This window comes from Bactrocera dorsalis, chromosome 4 (genome assembly GCF_023373825.1).
Source record: "Bactrocera dorsalis isolate Fly_Bdor chromosome 4, ASM2337382v1, whole genome shotgun sequence".
Taxonomy (NCBI): Eukaryota; Metazoa; Arthropoda; class Insecta; order Diptera; family Tephritidae; genus Bactrocera; species Bactrocera dorsalis.
Genome location: NC_064306.1, coordinates 55,945,038 through 55,967,257, shown reverse-complemented (window position 1 = coordinate 55,967,257; position 22,220 = coordinate 55,945,038). Strand labels below are relative to the sequence as shown.

At 37.1% G+C, this 22,220-nt stretch overlaps 1 protein-coding gene across 1 annotated transcript in view; it reads left to right on the top strand.

Moving 5' to 3' along the window:
- Positions 1–3,682: 3,682 nt before the first annotated feature.
- LOC105228858 (allatostatin-A receptor) overlaps positions 3,683–22,220 on the top strand; it is a 35,789-nt gene continuing 17,251 nt past the window's right edge. The window contains exons 1-5 of the mRNA XM_011208849.3: positions 3,683–4,313; positions 9,480–9,765; positions 9,863–10,013; positions 17,010–17,128; positions 19,726–19,801. Coding sequence (XP_011207151.3) covers positions 3,929–4,313; positions 9,480–9,765; positions 9,863–10,013; positions 17,010–17,128; positions 19,726–19,801 — 1,017 coding nt within the window. The 5' untranslated portion in view covers positions 3,683–3,928. The remainder of the gene's footprint in view (positions 4,314–9,479; positions 9,766–9,862; positions 10,014–17,009; positions 17,129–19,725; positions 19,802–22,220) is intronic.

Sequence of the window (22,220 nt, the reverse complement as noted above, 5' to 3'; positions counted from 1 at the left end):
TTCTCCCACCACGAATCTCACACCGATCCTAGTCATTCTTTGGTTGCAGTAAGTATGAATGTCCACCTATGTATATAATGACGTCCTAACATTTTAAATAACTGTATCCGTTCTTTCGGGTATCCTCAAAACATCTGTGCTAAGAATTGTTAAGGGAAGTGGATAAAAGCCATAATCTTTGGGAATCTCGGTAAATCTTGAGAAACATAATGAGCGTATAGAATGAAATTTTACTAAATTACCCAGAAATGAAGAAAATTATTATTAAAGTTCTATGAACCTTCTATAGAGTATACCCAACTAACAGCCACATAGAAACTACCAATAGGAAGGCGAACATTCTTTTAATATAAAATGTCAGAGCTTTTACAAATTTCTTTCTTATTTTTATCTTGGAAACATTCAAGCCAACTGAAGCCATGAACCAATTTATAGGAAACATTTTTTGAAAATAATTTTTTAAAATAGTCAAAATAAAAAGTTATTTGCTATCAACTACGCCGCCTATTTTATTGTATGCTTATGATTGCCATTGCAATTAGTAGAATTGTTAAATGAGTTAGTTTAAAATTTTGCTCTCTATCTAAAATTTCCATATTTCGAGCTAAAATAATAATTTCAGCAGCACTAAAGCATTATGCTTCCTACTAATTTTGCACTTTGATGTAATAATTGCACAATTTGCTTGCCACTGTTTTGTAAATTAGTGTGTGTGTGTGGGCAGCATGGTACACGTTGATTTATGTTTCAGTACAGTATATCAACGTGGATCTAAGTTGCATATGTGAACCCGGCTATCAGTGAGAGTAAGTAATTTATTCATAGATGCAGCTCACCACTGTGATAAACAACTAATTACTTCATTAATGTGTAATAATTTTACAGGAAGAGACCAGGTTTCCAAAGTAGTATTTAATTATCATAGTATATATTACAACAAGAATGGTAAAAGTTTCAATAATAATTTAAAATAAAAACATATTATTGAAAAAAATCGTCTCCAACATAGTTGCCATGAGACAAAGGACCTGTTATAGCGAAAGTTGATCATTTAATACCATTTTAATAATACGTTTTCTCTTGCGGTCCGACAACACGAACAAGTCTCGAAAGGCCACTTTCTCAAAAAAAGTATGAAATTTCAATTTTGCTATCTTTTCTTTGATTTGATCTATGGTGAATAGGACAACTTAAACGTTATTTCTACAACCGAACACAGGTCACAATATAATCTGCAATATTCACGCAGGAGCTTACACTAATGCCAATAAATTGGCAGATACCACGACTACTTTCATATTGACTACTGTCATCGAAAACCATTCTTTTGTATTTTCATATTCACAGGTCACCAAATCTTAAGCAAATTTGTATACCATTTTTGCCTTAAATTAGCATAATGGTTATTTTCGAAATCCGGAAAAAATTGCAGGTGACATGTTACAGTACCTATAGACTTGATAAAAAATATAGAAAGGTCTCATTCTTATGAAAAAACGCAAAAAACAAACAAACAGCAAACAGTTACAAACATATAAAATTAAATAAATCTGTAAAAATGTCTCTACTGAACCTAGAATTTTTAATATTAAGCGTATACAAATAATCTGTGAAGAAATTTATGCAAATGGAAGGTCGGCAGCAATGAAATTCAAAGATGTGTAAATAAAAAATGTTTGACATGCAAAATTTCACAGAAAATTCTTTTTAATTTTTTGCCACACATCGCTTCAGGCGATTTTCGTCTACCTCTATTTATTTAAACAACAAAGGACATAATAAATGCATGACGGAATGCCAAAAGTACAACATTATTTACTCTGCCAGATTTTTCAATTCAGATATTACCTATTCGTGCTTATTATTCGTCATTTGTGGGATTCAAAACAGTGGGTAGAAACTTTCTTTTTTGGCGGAATGTTTGTATTAATTTTCTTTATTACAATGTTTAATATTTCTCACGCTATGTACATTTTTTACTTCCTGGTTGTTTGCACTACATCTGGCTCAAAAATTTTTGGTTTAAAATGTAATTAAGTATTCGTATTTTTATTAAAAAGAAATTGTAATGGAATATACGGTGTACTAACACATATACGCATATTCAAACAACAAATAAGTCTACATGCTAATACTCTTCATACAAAGAAACCACAAGTATGTGTTACATGGCTACGCATTGTGTATGTTGAGAGAAATGAGCAAGCGAAAAGCTCAACTGCCAACGGAGCAAATGTGAACAATGAAAAGCAGCTGACTAATTGGAATTGTTGAAATTATTACATCGAAATGACAGCTGAGCTAAACCGATGAAGACAATGAGGCAGCAAACAATTAAATTTACACGCGCTTATGTGAAAAGCTCGTAAAATGTCAATCATTTCACTCAAATGTGCGTCAACAGCAGCCACTAAAAATCACAATAAAATCCGCAGCTTGTTCAATTTGCGCAGGAATTTCGCACAAAAAGGATGTGTAGAAACGCACTGGCAACAATTTAATTATTTCAGGGAACATATTCGCACTCCCTTTCCTTTCCCTATTCGCGCTTTACTACCACCCAGGCACCAAAAATTGTCAAGAAATAATACCAAACTCATTAATAATAATTTGAGTGTCAGTATAAGTGACAGTTACTTAACAAATACTAATGAAAAAGCAAATCTGATGTGAATAAATTTTCAGCAGTTTTTTTCAAAATATAACGAATGTCTTTAGATAGAAAGATTATGAGTTACTGTTTAGCACAGTTGAATAAAACATGCTTATATGCTTAACAGACGGCAGCGTTAATCCGGATTACCTGCCTTAATCCGTGTGTCTGCCCCACGGTGACAGAAATGAAACACACCTTTGGTAAAGTAACCTATCTGCCACAATTTCCAATGACCTTAAATTGGATTTCAAGGGACAAATTGCCGAAAGTTTCGCCTCTGCTAATGATAATACCTTCTTCGTGAAATTTTTCTGTAGAATATCTGCACATCTAAAAACAGCGAAGATCACAGCCTTAGAAATGCTTAGAAGTCTGTCCATGGGTATTGGCAGTTTGGTGCGTACACCTATCATCCGAGTCCTAATTCTATATGCCGTTCCCGAGCCGTCTGTATAGCATAGCATAGTGCTCCTGACAATGTACTACTCGGGAATGGCTCTAGAGACGAATTCTACCCAATGACTCTATGCTTTTATACGCTTACTACGAAGTTCTTTCCATGGTCTCCCAGCAACCATATAGTCTTTCTAAAGATCAAAAAGTGGCAAAATACTTCGCACAAATGAAGAGCTTAAGATGAAAATAAATGCCTGTTACCAAACCGATATCGAAATATTGAAGGACCCTTGATATACTACTATTTTCAATACTTTTCAGCCTATGAATATGTAAAACAACACAACATCAATATAAATACATTAATTAATCATTTGAAACGATAAATTTTTAGTCACCATCGCCTCCTTACATTTCATAATACTGATTATAAATGAACGTGATCTCCAGCGAAATTTATATTATCGTTTATTTCAATATTCAACGTGAAAGTCAAAATATGTTTATTGCCTATATTCGTTAAAATAAATATTTATAATACCTATGTATATTGATATCAAGATTTTATGCCTCTTAACAGAAGATTAATTTTATTTACTGTTTTCTCCTACAACTTTTCTTCACAGCAATATAAAATTGGATCAAAGAAACCCAAGCGAAATCTGCTCCTCACACATACTACCGAAATTTGTCATAATTATCAAGTCTGGTCACGACGCAGACCCGACGCGAAACACACAACCAACTAAGCATTGAGTTCCAGCGGTCTAACGCTCCCACTATCACTACACACCCTTAGGCGTATTTTCGCATTACTTTGTAACCAAATGCAAACAAAGCACCATCAAATACGAGGCATACAAGAGTAAACGAAATATGTTGCACAATCAGAGTGTCGCGCCCACACTGAGTCCGACGGCGCCCGTTATGGTCGCGCTGACGACATCGTTCGTTGTACGCCCCACCATGGCAGTGCTGCCGGGAGTCTGCCCGCCCAATTGGAGCAGCAACAACACCTATGACTGTATTAACGCGACCATGGACAATGGTGTGGGCATGGGAGGCACTAGCGCAAGTTTCACCGGATTCCCTGGACAAGATGGCGCAGCGCTGGGTTATGATGGAAATTACTCTTTACCACGGGATGGTCTGTTCGAATTTGAAATGGACCCATTGGAGCACGTTGTGTCAACCATTGTGCCCGTATTTTTTGGCATCATCGGCCTCGCGGGCCTTTTGGGAAATGCGCTCGTCATTTTAGGTGAGTACAATAATGAAATAATGAAAATCAAGTGTGTGCCGCATACAATATGTGCGTAAGTGTGTTGACTGACTGAATATATTTGTTTGTGCTCATTTGGATAACTGACCTCGCAAACACTCATCTTTATGTACCCATATGTTTGTATAGTTAACAAATGAGTGTCGGCAGTGAGTGTATGAGATAACAGCTTAATGGATTTGTGGTTGCCAGCGAAAATCCAAAATCAGTGCAAAATATTATCCCACTCTGACTGTGTTAAAATTGTAAATTTTTGAATGGTTTCATGATTTTCCATCATTCTAAGAGCTGCTTTGGTATTTTAATTATAAAGGATCTGCGGATTTCAATTTTATCTATTTTGGGCACAGAGATATACTGTTATGAGTAAATCACTCTTTGTAATTATCATTGAGATAACTGAAATATTGGCCGATATGTCCAGCATAAGGTCACATGGAAGTTCGAAAATCTTTATATTAGGTATAAGGGGACTCGGAGAAGTGTTGACCTGACTGAACCCATTTTTGATACACAAAATTACTATTGTCAGGAAAGGATTCATACTGAATTTCAATCGTATAGTATATCCCATACATTGACCGATATTTTCGGTCAAAAGTCAATATTTTTTATTTTTTTGTTTGTTGGTACACTCTTCATATGAACGTATGTGAAGTTTCATTTCAATCTGTCAATTCATTCTTTGCTTACAAGCCATTTAGTGTCGCCGTGTCACAGTATCTTTTTACAATGGAAAAATTGAATATCGTGCAGTGATAAAATTCTTATTTTTGGAAGGTCTAGCATCAAGGGAAATTCACGAACAAATGTTAAAGGTGTATAGTGATTGTTAGAACAATTAGAATAGTAGAAAGATGGGTTGCTGAATTTAAACGTGGCCGAACAAGCCTTGAAGATGATCCACGTGAAAGACGTCCAAAAAGCGCATCAACGCCATTTGGAGCGTTTTAAAATGGATAAAGTGGATTTTGTGCGTCGTTTCATCACTATAGATAAGACTGGGGTCTATTATCATGATACTGAATCAAACCAAGAGGCTAAAGAGTGGTGTGAACCCAGACTTGTTCGGCTTCAAAACGAGTTCGGTCCGGAAATCGGCCAAGAAGGTTATAGCATCAGTTTTTTGGAATGCAAGAGGAATTTTGTTTGTGGATTACTTTCAAGCTGGTAAAACAATTAATTCTGAATATTGTTGCAACTTTTTGTACCAGTTGAAGAAAAAAACTCGTGAAAAAAGACCCGGTTTGCAGAAGAAAAAAATACTTTTTCATGAGGACAATGCACTGTGTCACAAGAGAATTTTGACAATGCCTTAAATCCATGAATTAAATGTCGAATTGTTGGAGTATCCACCGTAATCACCAAAGCCCTCTCATAAGCGTATTTAGTTATTGATTTATTGGGCTTTTAGCAATTTTTAACAGTACCGTTATATACGGAGTGAGCGTTATCTTCCGATTTCATCCATTTTCACACTGTAGGTAGGAGTTCTTATAATATGTGTGCTGAACGAGTTTGGTTATTGTAGTTTTTATGGTTTAGGAGATATGTAGATTCAACTTATTAGAAGAGGGCGACACTTTCTGCCACACAGAGGTACAACCTCAAACATGATCGGAATACTAACTGGTCACTGGTGGCGACACAGGTCCGCAGAATGGAGCAGATAACTCGAGAGGACTGCATGAAAGGCCATCCATGTCAAGAGGTCCCCACGGTATGATACATTGGAAGAGGTATCAATAAAGAGGTCACAGAGCCTGTTAAAATTACTAATCCACATGGTCCTAGGAACTAAACTCCATCTGGTCAAGTTTCACAACCCAAGAGAACTAAATGATATGTATAGAATAAGAAAACGAAACGAAACGTCCCATCGGAACTCTTGCAAATTAGTCGCAAACAAACGTCTGTGCTTCCAATATTCATTCCAACTTTTACCATTAGATTCAAACAAATTATCTTTCGGCATTTCAAAGAAGTCACTAAAAACAGTATTATAAAATGCAGCCAAATTATTATCCCTCGGTTCTTTAATTTCTTCCGTTCGCATTCAGCGTTGCTCAGCAACAAAAGTGAATATAATGAATGTTGCAGTAAAATATGTGTAATAAATGAGTGCTTACGTAAAACGCAGGTGTAAAAGTGTAGCAAAAGTGTTGAGGCGTGTACAAGCGTGCCGACGTTGAGGGCTCTTCACGTGTAGAACCTACAAGTACTCAGGTAAAAGAGGATGTATACTACGGCTTGAACGACTACCATATTGTATGGGTATATGTGTACTTATGAGCGCATATGTACAAGATTGAGTACGTGAACGGGCTAGTCAGGTGTCAGGCTACAAACCAACCGCGCTTTGTTGAGCACCTACGTTATTTTGGTAGCAAGTGGGAAGTCAAGGCCATATAGTAGTAGTAGTCTCTTTGCAATTTCCTTTCTTTTGCAAACCACTTCATCCGATAGCCATTGTGTCTTGCAATTGCATGTAGGCTACCGTGGTATATCGACTAGCCTGGTACTTATCACAGCTGTTGTTTTCTGCTATTCGAGAGAATCCTTTGTTGTATTCTTACGCTCCCACAAGTCTATAAGTTTTATGTGTATAATTACAGATTGATAAGTTGGAACTTTTTCGAACATTTTTTTTTTTGTTTTTTTTTTTTTTGTGGTTCAGATGACTTCTTTAGAGTGGAACTCTTTATTTACCACAAACCTATATTTATTACATAGAGAATACATATTCACTCATGTTAGAGTCACATCTTGTTACTAGAAAAATGGTAGAATTTTATTCAGCACGAAATTCACAGGTGTACATATGTATGTATGTATATATTAAATGAGCCAAAAATGGATTTCTGGCCACAAACCAGCACTTGCAATTCACACAACAATCCCTGGGTGGGAGAGTATATTTCCGAACGGATGTGAATGTAGCCACAAAAATATGTCCCCTCAGGTACTTACTTGCACACAGATTTACAGTGTGAGCTACTAATATACCATATAGGCTATATACCATCAAATTTTTACTAGTTTCTTGAATTTTTCCCAATGAGAAGCTCAGAGAGCCAGGGAAGGCAATGAAAATCGGTAATGGTAATGGGAGCCGCTGAAAGGCAATAAATGAAAGCTGATAAAAAGAAAAAAGAAATCCCTTTTTATAGTAGGATGCAAATTTACTAAATTCGAGCGCAGTCAAAGCCGAGAAGAGCCAGTGAGAACCAGGGAAACCAAGCGAGTTCAGTGAGACTCAGCCTTCATTATTGGATAATATTCGACCGAATAGATCACACCCGCTATACCAGTCGTAACTTAGAGTGTACACGAAGACTGTGGAGGGTCGACTTGGGGCCCCTTAGCAGCAACTCGGACCGACGTATGGAACGACTTGGAGCATTTTAAGTCGAGAGCTTAAATTGAAAGCGTACAAAATACAAATTGGGCAAGAACAAAGCCGCTCGAGCGTCCCAAGCGACATCGCTTCGATCTAAGGGATTTGAAAAGTTCAAAGAAGATCCGATTTTTCCGAGAAAAATTTGGTTTAGCGATGAGACCCATTTCTGGCTCAATGACTATGAAAACAAGCAAAATTTCCGCTTTATGACGAAGAGCATCCTGAAGAGCCGCCATTTCATCCAGAAAAAATAACGGTTTTGTGTGGTTTGTGGGCCAGTGGAATCATCATTCTACATTTCTTTAAACATGATGCCGGTGAGAACGAAACCGTCTATGGCGACACCATGATAACCGACCAGTTGATGGCTGAAATTTTAGCTCATGATCTCGGCGACATTTGGTCTCGAACGAGTCATAGAAAATTGAATTCAACAGATGGACCATCTCAGACGTAGAATATTCTTTCGAATGATAATAAACATTTTCTATTAAATTTGAAGTTTCTGTTTTTTTTTTCATTAAACAATTAGAGAACCTCGAACTGGATCGCCTATACATTAAAAACTGTTTTGGTTTCATTTTTATGACGCAGACTGTATGTTCTTGCATTTTCTACCGGAATACGTATTTTATTTTGTTAAAATGTTACAACATTTTAGAGCGTCACTTGTTTTTACATTGGTAACACAAGTGGATGAGTTCCTGTCATATCTGCTGATGTTACAATTAAACAGACACATTGAGACAGTTAGTGTTACATAGTACACAAATGTGTTAATATAAATTTGAAGGACTTAGCCATGTGCAAGTAGTTGCTTTAACTTAAATGACTTACAACTTTGTTCTGATACTATCTAGTTCTACTAAGTTTCCGAGAAAAATTCACAGTAAATTGAGTTTTGTACTTCGGGATAGCCGAAGAGTTGTAAGAGGTTGCTTTAATTTATATAAATTTCGTCACATATCTATAGAAATAATACATGCAATATATAAAATTAATATATGCAGTATATAACGACAAATGGATTAATTTGTTTACATGCAAGGAAAGGTCTTTGGGATTTGTAAACCACAACTTTGACATGGCTTAGCTTGTTTTTCACTCATGTCCTCTTGATGAAACCGTGCACCAATATACATATACTCGTTTATGGTCGTATGTTTGTATCATCCTATATTTGCGTAACAGCTTAGAATAAAACAAAAAGTTTAAATTCGTGTCAAAACTTGGTTGAAATTAGTATGTTTGTGTGGATGTATTCGAGGACACAAATAAGCCCAAACAAAAAGCTGTCAACGCAAAAGTAAAGCAAGCATTTTGTTCTCTCTAAACACTCTTAAAAACTCGTCTGACTTTGTTTACAATGACGCTGAAGATGTCACTCAGCGCAGCATGCTTTATGGGCTCTCTAGGAAAAAATTAGCATATGGTAAGAGGAAAAGTGGCTGCATTTCATCAAGTAGAGTGGTCATATGGTAAATGACACTTCGACTTAAAAATTCTAGTAGCTACGAATATTTGTATACGCTGACATAGTAAGGATAATATTGTGAGCAAAAAATAGTAAGACTTTGCTCATAATTTTGCTGCTTCTACTAATGGCTATAGTTGGCTCAATTTCACGATAGGTCACAGGATGATGTGTCATATATCATTAAAAATACCGTATTTCTAACCTAAACAACTAATTGACTGAATAATTATTAAATAAATTTTAAATTCATTTTATCTTCTTTTTACAGTGGTCGTCGCCAACCAGCAGATGCGCTCCACCACCAACCTGCTTATTATCAATCTAGCCATTTCCGATATACTCTTCGTCATCTTTTGTGTGCCCTTCACCGCAACCGATTATGTGTTGCCCGAATGGCCATTCGGCAACTTGTGGTGCAAATTTGTGCAATACATGATTGTCGTCACCTGTCATGGCAGCGTCTACACGTTGGTGCTGATGTCTCTCGATCGTTTTTTGGCTGTCGTACATCCGGTCACGAGTATGTCCCTACGCACCGAACGCAATGCGATGCTGTGAGTACAATACAATACTTAAAACAACCTACATACCGCTAATTGAATTGGGTACTAGGAGAGAGAAAACGTCATTAACACATTTTTCTTTTTGCAGTGCCATCATTTGTGCTTGGGTGGCCATTGTGACATCGGCCATACCCGTGGCGTTATCGCACTCCGTTCAACTATACTATTTCAAAGGACGCAATTACACAGCGTGTGTCTTTTCATCGCATGAGGGAATCTGGAATCTCGTTGCTTTTCAGGCAAGTGACATACTTTTTATAACAAGCTCCTTTTCACTGAACATCGACACATTGTTCTTGCGTTAGTGCCGATTTTCTTTAGACAAGTTGGAAATAGAAATAGATGTAAGTTTTATTTCATTGGTGTATGACACAAGCAAGCAACTTTTAACGAAAAAACGTCGTTTTTCTCAAAGAATTTTCTAAATATGTCGGTCTCAAAGTTTAAATATTCGGGATTTTCTGTTGTAGATAATTCTTTCAACGAGTAGGTTAGGAGTGTCTGAAGATATAATCTCCGATTGATTGTCATCAAGTTCTCAGAATGAGAGTACATAGGCGACTAAACTATCGATCAACTGAGCATAATGCGACTAATGAAGGCGAAAATGTGACAAGTTGTTAAAAAAAGGAAAAAGGTGTCCTCGGCAAATAGCGTAGACCTTTCGAAAATTTTTCGATGGGGAAAATAACACTGCAGGAATATCAGATAGAATAGAATAATTTACAAGATCACTCGGATTCATCGCGCACGACGCCGTAACTTTTAACCAACGCACAATATGTAAGAAATTGGTGGAACTACTGAAGAAGAAACATTCATCACGCACATTTCTATATACTCTAAACTACAGCAAGCAAACAAATAGGACGAAATATGGCTCCATGTAGAAATCAAAGTATTGCAGATAAGTATATTGACTGAATTACTGAGAGTACTGGCACTTGCACAGCTGCGGCAGCCACTTCTATGTTTGCATTTATATGTATATATGGATTTGTGTCATTGGAGTTTACTGTAAGCATCGTGGCATTTTTGCAGATTATTCGCACAATTGTCGTGCTGATATCGCTCTTCTCAGCAGATCAGTAAATAATCTAGGTTCAATATATGTATATAAAAATTGCTGTGACGATTGTCGAGAGCACTTACAACTCTTAGCGAGAAGCTTATTTGTTCTCGAGAGCATCCAAGCATTCAGCTGTAACTGAGCAAAACACATTAAAATATTTGCGGATGGTAAGGGTCAAGAGGAGAAAATGCAGAACTCTTATGTAGTTAGGTGCTAATGCAAGTCATTCGACCAAAGTTTATTCTAGTTTTGGTTTTCTCTTTCTTAAATTAAAACTAATTTTCGAATAATAGAAATTATACACAGCGTATTATCGGGCCAGTTAGTAATAAGCCTGTGTTAATCGAACATAGCTATTCTTAGAATTATACCAAAGGTAATTGGCTACAAATTAACCAATAAATCAAAAATAAGTGCCAGCTTAATTTTAAGTATAATAAGCAAATACCTACAAGAGTATCAAAAAACGCGCTGCAAATACGATTATAATACTTTTCAAATGTTCATATTCTTCTTTGACAATTTATTTGTAACTTTGCCGGAAGCATACTTGCGGAATCGCTTTCATGTTTGCGAGCCAAACAAGCATCCGGTGCAAGGAAATGAAGCATAGCGAAGATAATAAGACAGGCATTCTAACTATTGCCACAAGACGAGCGCTTGATGGGTATCAATAATAAAAATGGTAAAGTGCCTGACATACCGGAACATATAGGTGTCATTACGCCAAACTGAAATCAACAGATTATAACTATAATAAATGGCGATCTAGCTGGACCATTGTATTTTTTCCTTACAAGCAGCCAAGATCTTTATATCTACTCAAGATGTCAAAGGTCAAATGTTTGTATAAAGTTTTCAAGTTCTATGCCAATTCAAAACAGATATAAATATATATCGTAAGAAACTCTCTCAAAGTGGTTTTGTTCAAGTTTCCATATTTTTAATAAAATAAGTACGGCTCCGCAAACTAAAGTAAGCTTTTCATCTGAATCAGCCCTTTCAGCCCCAGAGGACTTTTTAAACGATGTCAAATATATATAGAAGTTGCTTATAAGCAACTTTGGGGCTGAAAGGGCTAAAAATCAACTTAAAAAGATCGGTTCTCTTTTAGCAAGTTTTATTTTAGTCAGTAAATTCTACTTCTAAACTTAAACTTTCTCACCGACTAACTTGTTGTTTCCTACGGGGAACTTCATTGCATCATCGATATACAGACAACACACAAATCTATAAAACACGCGCAAACGCCTGAAGGACAGTTCAACAAATCTTCTTGAGCATTCAAGTATATTGAACATCCGGTTGTCATAACCGTCAAACCAGTAAAAATGTCGAGATTTCCACTTTCAACGCAGCTCCATGTGGTAGTATGTAGGAATAAATCGTCACATCTATGTATGTAGTTCTAATCGCCTTACTGCAACGTGGCGCTGTGCTGTCTTTACACTCTCCTAAGTACACTCACACATACATCACTTCTCCCCCAACACCTATTAAAAACTCATCGAAACATCACATTTTTCGCTCAGCAATCGCTCGCTTTCAAAAGGGTGACACGGTTCATAAGCTATAAATTTTTGTTATACCACAACTTTTGACACTATGTAGCTCCATGTCACTGTGAAACTGAAACTTAAGAGCCTTTTCCAATTATTACTAAGATTACGACTACTATTTCAGCCATTTAAAAAACTTTATCATTGAACTTAAGTTGTCTTACGCAAAGGAATTACCCGTCGAAAGAGTTTTATGTTTCTTCTGGCCTAGCTCACGCTGTCTTTATGTAATAACAACTTTCTATTGTTTTTTTTTGTTTTGTTTTGACGACCTTCAACTTGAACCTGCATTCTGTTTCCTTTTTATTGTTGCCAAGTTTATGTTATTTATTTGTTTGGGGAGTTGTCGCGGATATTTTAAAACTTTATGCTGACAAGAAAATGAAATTCTGAGTATGTTCCACAAGTGCGTTACGATGAAATATATTGAGATAGGTTTGAAAATTGAGAACAAGTTTTTGCCATATACAAACAAAACATTCATGATTTGTGAGCATTCGAAGGCCTTTTTGAAAACCTAATTCCGCTGCTAGTTTGTTTATGAACTAGGGTTGTTCCCCATGCAACTTTATTCTTTTCTACAAAGTAAACTGGATATATGTATACCCACGATGAACTTATTCCTTATAATTAACTTATTAGATCTTATTCCTCTAAAAGTCTTCATTTTCTATTGGGAATAAATAAATTTATAGAGTCTACGTTATATACAATTGCAATAACTCTCTCATCTTGAGCACATGCAACATGTAAATTAGCATGAGAGAGCTAACGAATAATCCAAGGCTGGAATATAATTTACGATTAAAAGATGAATCGACAATTTTCAGTCCAATTAATTGAAGGCAAAGAAAGAATAAGTAATCTGTCAAATTAAGATATCTTGAATTTGTTGTGGAAAGGTGTATGTACATAAGTATATTTAAGCAACCGAATCAGATTAATAAATAATAAAAATAATGGTTAATGATAACCCAAACAACATTTATTGATACAAGTTAAATTCTCCCTGAAATTTAAAATATTTAACGAAAAAAAAATTTTAAAAATTGTAAAAGCAAAATACTGTCAAGACCACTGTGCAAGCACTTTACTTTCCGCGTGTGCTCTTGCCTCAATGGTTAATATTGTATTATCTGATAAAACAGTTCATGATTTAAGAACTAAATAATTTACATTTGAGAAATTAAACCTCAGGATAAAAAGATGGATGTATTTGTTATTAAATATTTTTTTTTGGCACTCCATTCCACAGGATATGTATTAGCTCATAATTCAATTAAAGAACTTCTTGCTGAGCCTTTGCAATATCTAAAAGTTTATCCTCAAACTTTTCGCAATGAAAATATTTATTTGTATTCTACACTCGAGCAGCAGCAGTTGCCATTTCCAAATCATATATGTATATTCATTACTACATAACTGTATATTTGAATATACAAAGGCAGTCAAAATACTATGAACTCTGAAAGTTATTAGCAAGTGTTGACAAAGGAAATAAGTTGGCATAACTTGCTTACTTATTATTGACATTTATATATAACTGTCATTAATCCATATACTGGTAAACTCGCAAACATCTATGAATATTTACTTGAACTGATATTTATCCGCGAATGTGTCGCTAATGAGCTTTCAGTTTCAATTAACCCCAGAAGCTGCCAATCATTTAAAAAGTCTTAAAAAGTTTTTGAAACTAAAAATTATTTCACAATTTTTCGGATAGAAAGGTGATTGCATGCGATTTAAATGAAAATGAGAGAGGAATTTTAAAAGTAATATGGTAGAAGGAATTTTGAAATATTAAAAGAATTAGTCATGCAACACCTTGCTAATTCCTCTAACTAAGAAAACCTAGCTACCTAAAAACTCACAGATAATATATTTATATTTTTGAGTAACGGGTTTTTCAATAAAAGTGATACAAAAGTTTGTGTTTTTTTAGCAAAACAAAAACGGTTTGGGATATCAATGAAATTCTTTATTCATGTGAAAGATGCCTTTATGTATGGAACTCGATTTCTTTTACATGGTCACCACCGGGGCCCTGAAACCAATTTCGACGGTTTTCAAGCATAATTCGGTTACTGAGGAAGCCATTCAGCCATCGATTTTTTGTAATCGATCTTCAGTAGTCGAAGTCGATTAAGAATCGATTCTTGACATTCGAAAAATCGATTATTTTACGAGAAAACTCGATTCTCGAGTAGAATGGGAATCGAGTTTGCCATCCCCACTGGCAGCCATCGCGTGCACATATAATAACCTCCGCACAATAACCACAACAAAAAAAAAATGATTTTTTTTCCATGTTATTTATATGGAAAACAGAAAATTTGAATGAGGCACCTTTTAATATTAATATTAAGAGCTCATCTTTTGAGTGACTTTTTTTTACACATTTTTGAAAGTTTTGAGCCTGTTTTTCAGTTGAAAAAAAAGGTTGCCTCAGAATGACACACCCTAATTCGAACTCAATTTTACTACTTTTTCTTCCGCCTAGTCAACAATAACAAAGATTAATTTCAAATAACTGTAAAATATTTATGGTTCAACTCGTAAGTCGGACTATTAAAGTTTGCTGCCTTTTAAGGACAAACAAATAAATTCAGCCATAAAATTCCGAGTAAAGTCAAAAATAAGTTGAATAAAGCTAGCTAGCAATCGTCAGCATTTCGAATTCGAAAACAAAATGACAATATCAAATTCAATGAATTGGAAAACGAAACTCCAGGAAACCCATAAAGGCGTGCATAAAGTGCGAACGTGCAAGCGTATTGACGCTTACAACATCAGACGAGTAAAACGGAAATGCAAATGGAGCGGCACTTGCATTCATATTGGCTACGAGTTGTCAAACAGGCGAGGAGGAGGCAGCATGTAAAAACACCTGTATGTTTCCCCGTTATTTTTGCTGAATTGCAAGCGAACAAAGCTATTGTGAAACAATAAAATTTTCAGTGAGAAATAACAAGCGCATAGTCAGGTTGACTGGCATGGTAACTGTAAATAAATTGAGGTTGAAAACGTCATGGGAAATACTTTTCAAAAATTCAGGTAAATTTATGTATTGAAAATATCTTGGAGTACCGAAAAGTAACCTAGCACTAATCTTATGAGGGTTAGTTCAATATCTGATCGGCTTGAAGCAAATAAAAGCGACGAAGTTTTTATTTCTCTATTTAGATAAAAATATTTTCCATTTCAGTAAAATTTTGAAAAGAACTGTATTTGATCCAGAAAAAGCTGAGCTTAAAAGCAGTCTGAACCCCCTTTACATAATTTGGGGTTTATGATTAAGCTTATTCTTCAAGAGAAATAAGTACTTCATTGTGATTGGAAAATGAAGACTTACAAAACCAAATTAGAATAATAAGCGATGAGGTCCTAGCAAACATTTCACTAAAATGTTTTTATTAGGGCCTTTTTCTCATGGTTTTTTATTTTCACTTTACTTACTTACGTAAGTACCTCTTCGCTGAAAACTGTGCAGCACAAACGGCGGGATGACTACTGACTGTAGGAGAAAATTTACGCCAAACGACGTAGAGATATGTTAGCTGCGCACAACACTCTAAACATTTATACTGATGGCTTAAAAATAGACTACAGTGAAGAGTTTGGCATAAGATGGGCTGAAGATGGAGAAGACTGCCGGAAATGTCTACAGCAAGGTACAATGGCGAAAATGGAGCAAAAATGGAAGCATCTAGGTTCCCCATGGTATGATACACAGGAATAGATATCGATAGTGAGGCCGCAGAGTCTCTTGAAGTTCGTGTCAAGCGCGGGCATCCCCAAGGACGATTACTCCTCGTGGACCTAGTAACTGAGCTTCTTCTGGTATCGCAAAGGACCAAAACTGGTCTATGCGTGGCTCATTGACTTACCACACTAACCAAACCCAACCTATCCTTTATATGTGGAACAAAGTAACTGCTATTTCTCAGATTATTTGCTACCTAAAATCATTCGTCCATGACAAAATGCTTATTTCATCATTGTAGTGATATAAAAAATTAATTTATTCCAGTTATAATATACTATATAATAAATACTAGAGCCAATCGCATCGTAGAACTTTGATCTACGAAGCATGACAGCTTAATTTAACACTGTTCAATTTGTGTGTTGCCTTTATTGAATTAAATTGGATTACGTCAGATTTGTCAGCGTGTTTGAATGCTGCGTTAATTACACAACAGTTAGCTGTTAACTAATAAATGAGCGTGCAAATGACTGGCAATAAAAGTGGCTAGCGATTAACTAGAACAACAACTTAGAACTTATACATAAGTAAATGTCTGTGTACACGTAATCTTCAAAGCTTCCAAGCGCTAAAATGTCTGGCTATCAATTTACAATACAAACACATAAAGTAATGAGTAAATGAATGAGCTTCCGGGAATATGCCATGAACATTTATGTACCATGCATATAAGTAATAATTTAAGATTTGTGTATATAGGTTATAGAATTAATTATGTAACAAATTTAGTCAATTTTATTTAATTGAAATGTCTGCTTATATGGTATTTTATGTAAGAAAAACGTTTCTGCAGCAAATGTCTTTCATAGAAGCTACGTATTTTCCCCATTTGCAGGTCTCTTTTGCCGCTTCATCATACGTTACACCACTAACGCTGATCTTCTTCTTGTACATGTGCATGCTGGCACGCCTATGGAAGAGCGCGCCCGGCTGTAAGCCATCGGCAGAATCAAGGTAAGCAAAAGAGTTTTAAGCCCAAAAAAGTGAATCAATGAAAGCTGAGCTTTTGAGTAGAAGGCTTTAATTACGCATACACATTCGAACACACACATGCATAAATCGGATTGCGAAGAGAAGTTATAAGCAAAAGTTACGCAAGAAAATCCTTAACTCATTCAATCAAACCATCTTTCATGCATTTATTCCTTCGCGTCGGTATGTCCGCGATAGACTGACAACCAGGTGAAACGTGCCTACGCATCAAATTAAATTACTAAACTACTGATGTACATATATTCGTACAGCATGTAAACATAAATATAACATTATTAATCGGTAGATAATTACTACGCGTTTCTCTTAAATCCCAGCAAACCAACGACATTTGTGCGTAAGAAATCCGCGAAAATGTTGCGCGCTCATGCTTGCAACGGAAAATTTAATTATAGAATTGTTGAAATCATTCGCCTTACAGTTTATCGGCGCTGCTTGTGCTGAACGAAAAATTTGTTGGTCTATCTTCCACTTTTCCAGCTTTTTATATTTAATTGTATAAGTATATTCACAGTTTTTTAAGTGCTGCATTTCGCACTTATAATGATATGATAAGGATGAATGATATAGATCAGTTTTTAATAGTAAAATTCTAAAAGCTTTCAAAATTATAATATCAAAAAGATATGTCCAACTTCATGCGACTGGCCATATTAAGCTTACTTACAGAGTTAGCGAAACAAAAAGGCTTTCAACTGGAAACGGTGTGAATCAAAGAAAAACAAATAAAGTGAATAAAAAGAACAAGTTAAAACAAAAGCAAATTACGAGAAAAATTAAAAAAAAAAACACAAAAAATTACTGATCAAGAAGCTGGAAAACAGTGATGAAAGAATAATAGTTAAGGCGATGAAAAAGTGAAAAAAAAACAAATGTAAAGGGAAAGGGAAAGGAAACCAAAGATATAGGAAGAAACGAAGAAAACGGTGAATGCTGAAATGTTTTGAGTAAGACTTTTTAAGAGTTTTGTAAACATTTGACCGTTTTTAGCACTTAAGATCAAATTTGACTTGGACTCGGATAAACATTTTTTTCCAGATTAGTCAAACCTTTTCTTTAATGCAACACTCTTATGTCAATAACTTTGCGTAAGACGCAAAAGTGGCGATTTTTACTTATTCTGTCTCCTAGGAGAAAACCACATCTGGCGAATATGGTTCGTGTATCGCCAAGAACACAGTCTTTTGATATGAACCTATCGTTGACATGCTTCATGTTGAGATCCTCTGCTATCTCGCTGATGATAACAGGTTTTTTTTATGGCACATAGTATGTCACACGTTAATTGGAATGTAGAGATCTAATTAATTAAATATAAATTAACGATGAGGAGTGCGCTGTCGCAATGTAGAGAAAACAGGCTGTGCAACGTCACAATCGATCACGAGATAAGATATATACCGATAGTTAGACAGAGAAGCGAGACAGATTTGCTGACAAAAAATAGAGAGGCCGAAAAGCGTGAAGAGCTGAAGAGCTTGACAAGCTTGTCGACAGGGGTAACGCTCGAAAATTCTCCAAAAAGATACTGAAATGATGGAGGGAACACTTTTTCATCCTGCTGAATGATATCATAACGCGAGGATGACCCCGATTTCCCCCAATCGATATAAGTCGATAAGTCTTCTAACGCATCGCATATAAGGTTCTATCGAACGTATTGTGTGAAAGATTAAAGCCCACCATTAACAAACTGAATGGACCTTAACAGTGTGTCTTTAGGAAAATCAATAACCAACGAAATTCACCACCCCAAATCTTGGAAAAGACCCCTGAAAAATAATCGGCACGCACCACCTTTTCGTGCTTTTGACAGCACGAAAAGGAGCTGCCTTTTATACTGCGATATCCTGAATTTATATCCCCGCAAATCTAATTACGGCTATGTAAACAGTAAACAGCTGCTGGCGTATGCCGGTGATATTGATATCATTGGCCTCAACATCAGCGCCGTTAGTTCTGCTTTTTCCAGACTGGATAAATAACGGGTCGTGTAGTGAGCGAGGGCAAGTTGTAATATCTTCTGTTATCAAACAGTCACCGCGCTCGAGACGTGGTTTCCACGTCACTGTTGACAGTCATAACTTTGAAGTCGTAGATAATATCGTCTATCTTGGAACCAGTGTTAACAGCAACAACAACGCCTGCCTCAAAATCCAACGCAGAGTAACTTTTGCCAACTGAAAACAATCAAGCTTTGAGAGTATTCTAATCAGAGGAAGACCTCCACTGGAAAACCAGGTGATGAAGGGTCTAGGAATACTTGGAGTTTCTAATTTGCGCCAAACAGCGAGGAGAAAGAACTTGCACTTGCATCTTAAGTTCTAAGAGAATAAATGTCAATAACTTGCTGCGATTAGCAGAGGTTGAAGACACAAAGAACAGCAACAAATAAGCACATAACATTCACACTTATCAAAAATTAAAGTAGTCATCTCTGGAATGGTTATTTATGGTTTCCATATGACCACTCAATGGCTGAACTCAAGATCTTGTAGTTTCGAAAACTTCTTCTCCTATTCCTTTATTGACATATTTTCTTCTTTTTTCTTTTACAGGAAGGGCAAGCGACGTGTTACACGGATGGTCGTTGTGGTTGTGTGTGCATTTGCCATATGTTGGCTACCAATACATGTAAGTTCCAAATAAATCCATAACATGGTTATTTTTATAGACTCTGGAGATAAAACTCTTAGACGCACTATTATTTGTATTCCAATATAAACATTTTCTGTGGAATAAAGGGTCTAATACTAACTTCCGGCATAATTTCAGAATTTCTTCTTTCTAAAGGAAGAAGTCGAAACGAAGGACATCCATTAGCATTTTTGAAGGAAGGTGATATGGAAAAATCTGAACAGTCTTTCCCAAATTTCGCTAAACTGAAGTCAAAATATTTGTGATCGTATACTAAGACGAAAAATCAAGCGAATTAGCCTATGTAATTTAAGGTTAAGTTTGGTTAGGTTAGGTTGCTTTGTTAGGCCAACAAGAGACCAGTTTTGCTACTTTGCATTACCAGTGGAGTTCAGTTGCTGGGTGCATGAGTAGAAGTCATCCTTTAGGATGCCTGAGCTTGAAGCAAATTTAACGGACTCTGCGGCCTCCCTATCGATACCTTTTGCAGTGTATCAACCATGGAGACCCCAGATGCTTAGAGCGTTGTCTTGCCAATGCGGGACAAGTGCACAAGAGATGATCCGTTGTGTCGCTGGTGCCTTGCTTCAGACATTTCCTGCAGTGTTCTCGATCTGTCAGCACCATTCTGTCAACGTTTGTTGCCACCAGTCGGTGACCAGTTAGTAATCCGATCATTCTTCTTCTTCTTCTTTACTGGCGTAGACACCGCTTACGCGATTATAGCCGAGTCAACAACAGCGCGCCAATCGTTTCTTCTCTTCGCTACGTGGCGCCAATTGGATATTCCAAGCGAGGCCAGGTCCTTCTCCACTTGGTCCTTCCACCGGAGTGGAGGTCTTCCTCTTCCTCTGCTTCCCGCGGCGGGTACTGCGTCGAATACTTTCAGAGCTGGAGTGTTTTCATCCATCCGGACAACATGACCTAGCCAGCGTAGCCGCTGTCTTTTAATTCGCTGAACTATGTCGATGTCGTCGTATATCTCGTACAGCACATCGTTCCATCGGATGCGGTATTCGCCGTGGCCAACGCGCAAAGGACCATAAATCTTCCGCAGAACTTTTCTCTCGAAAACTCGCAACGTCGACTCATCGGTTGTTGTCATCGTCCAAGCCTCTGCACCATATAGCAGGACGGGAATTATGAGCGACTTATAGAGTTTGGTTTTTGTTCGTCGAGAGAGGACTTTACTTTTCAATTGCCTACTCAGTCCGAAGTAGCACCTGTTGGCAAGAGTAATCCTGCGTTGGATTTCTAGGCTGACATTGTTATTGTTGGTGGTGTTAATGCTGGTTCCTAAATAGACGAAATTATCTACAACTTCAAAGTTATGACTGTCAACAGTGACGTGAGTGCCAAGTCGCGAGTGCGACGACTGTTTGTTTGATGACAGGAGATATTTCGTCTTGCCCTCGTTCACTGCCAGACCCATTTGCGTTGCTTCCTTGTTCAGTCTGGAGAAAGCAGAACTAACGGCGCGGGTGTTGAGACCGATGATATCAATATCATCGGCATACGCCAGTAGCTGTACACTCTTATAAAAGATTGTACCTGCTCGGTTCAGTTCTGCAGCTCTAATAATTTTCTCCAGCAGCAGATTGAAAAAGTCGCACGATAGGGAGTCGCCTTGTCTGAAACCTCGTTTGGTATCGAACGGCTCGGAGAGGTCCTTCCCGATCCTGACGGAGCTTTTGGTCCCGCTCAACGTCAGTTTACACAGCCGTATTAGTTTTGCGGGGATACCAAATTCAGACATTGCGGCATAAAGGCAGCTCCTTTTCGTGCTATCGAAAGCAGCTTTGAAATCGACGAATAGGTGGTGAGTGTCGATTCTCCTTTCACGGGTCTTTTCCAAGATTTGGCGCATGGTGAATATCTGGTCGGTTGTTGATTTTCCAGGTCTGAAGCCACACTGATAAGGTCCAATCAGTTTGTTGACGGTGGGCTTTAATCTTTCACACAATACGCTCGATAGAACCTTGTACGCGATGTTGAGGAGGCTAATCCCACGGTAGTTGGCGCAGATTGTGGGGTCTCCTTTTTTATGGATTGGGCATAGCACACTTAAATTCCAATCGTTGGGCATGCTTTCGTCCGACCATATTTTGCAAAGAAGCTGATGCATGCTCCTTATCAGTTCTTCGCCGCCGTGTTTGAATAGCTCGGCCGGCAATCCGTCGGCCCCTGCCGCTTTGTTGTTCTTCAGGCGGGCAACTGCTATTCGAACTTCGTCATGGTCGGGCAATGGAACGTCTGCTCCATCGTCATCGATTGGGGAATCGGGTTCGCCTTCTCCTGGTGCTATGTGTTCACTGCCATTCAGCAGGCTGGAGAAGTGTTCCCTCCATAATCTAAGTATGCTCTGGGCATCGGTGGCTAGATCACCTTTGGGGGTTCTACAGGAGTATGCTCCGGT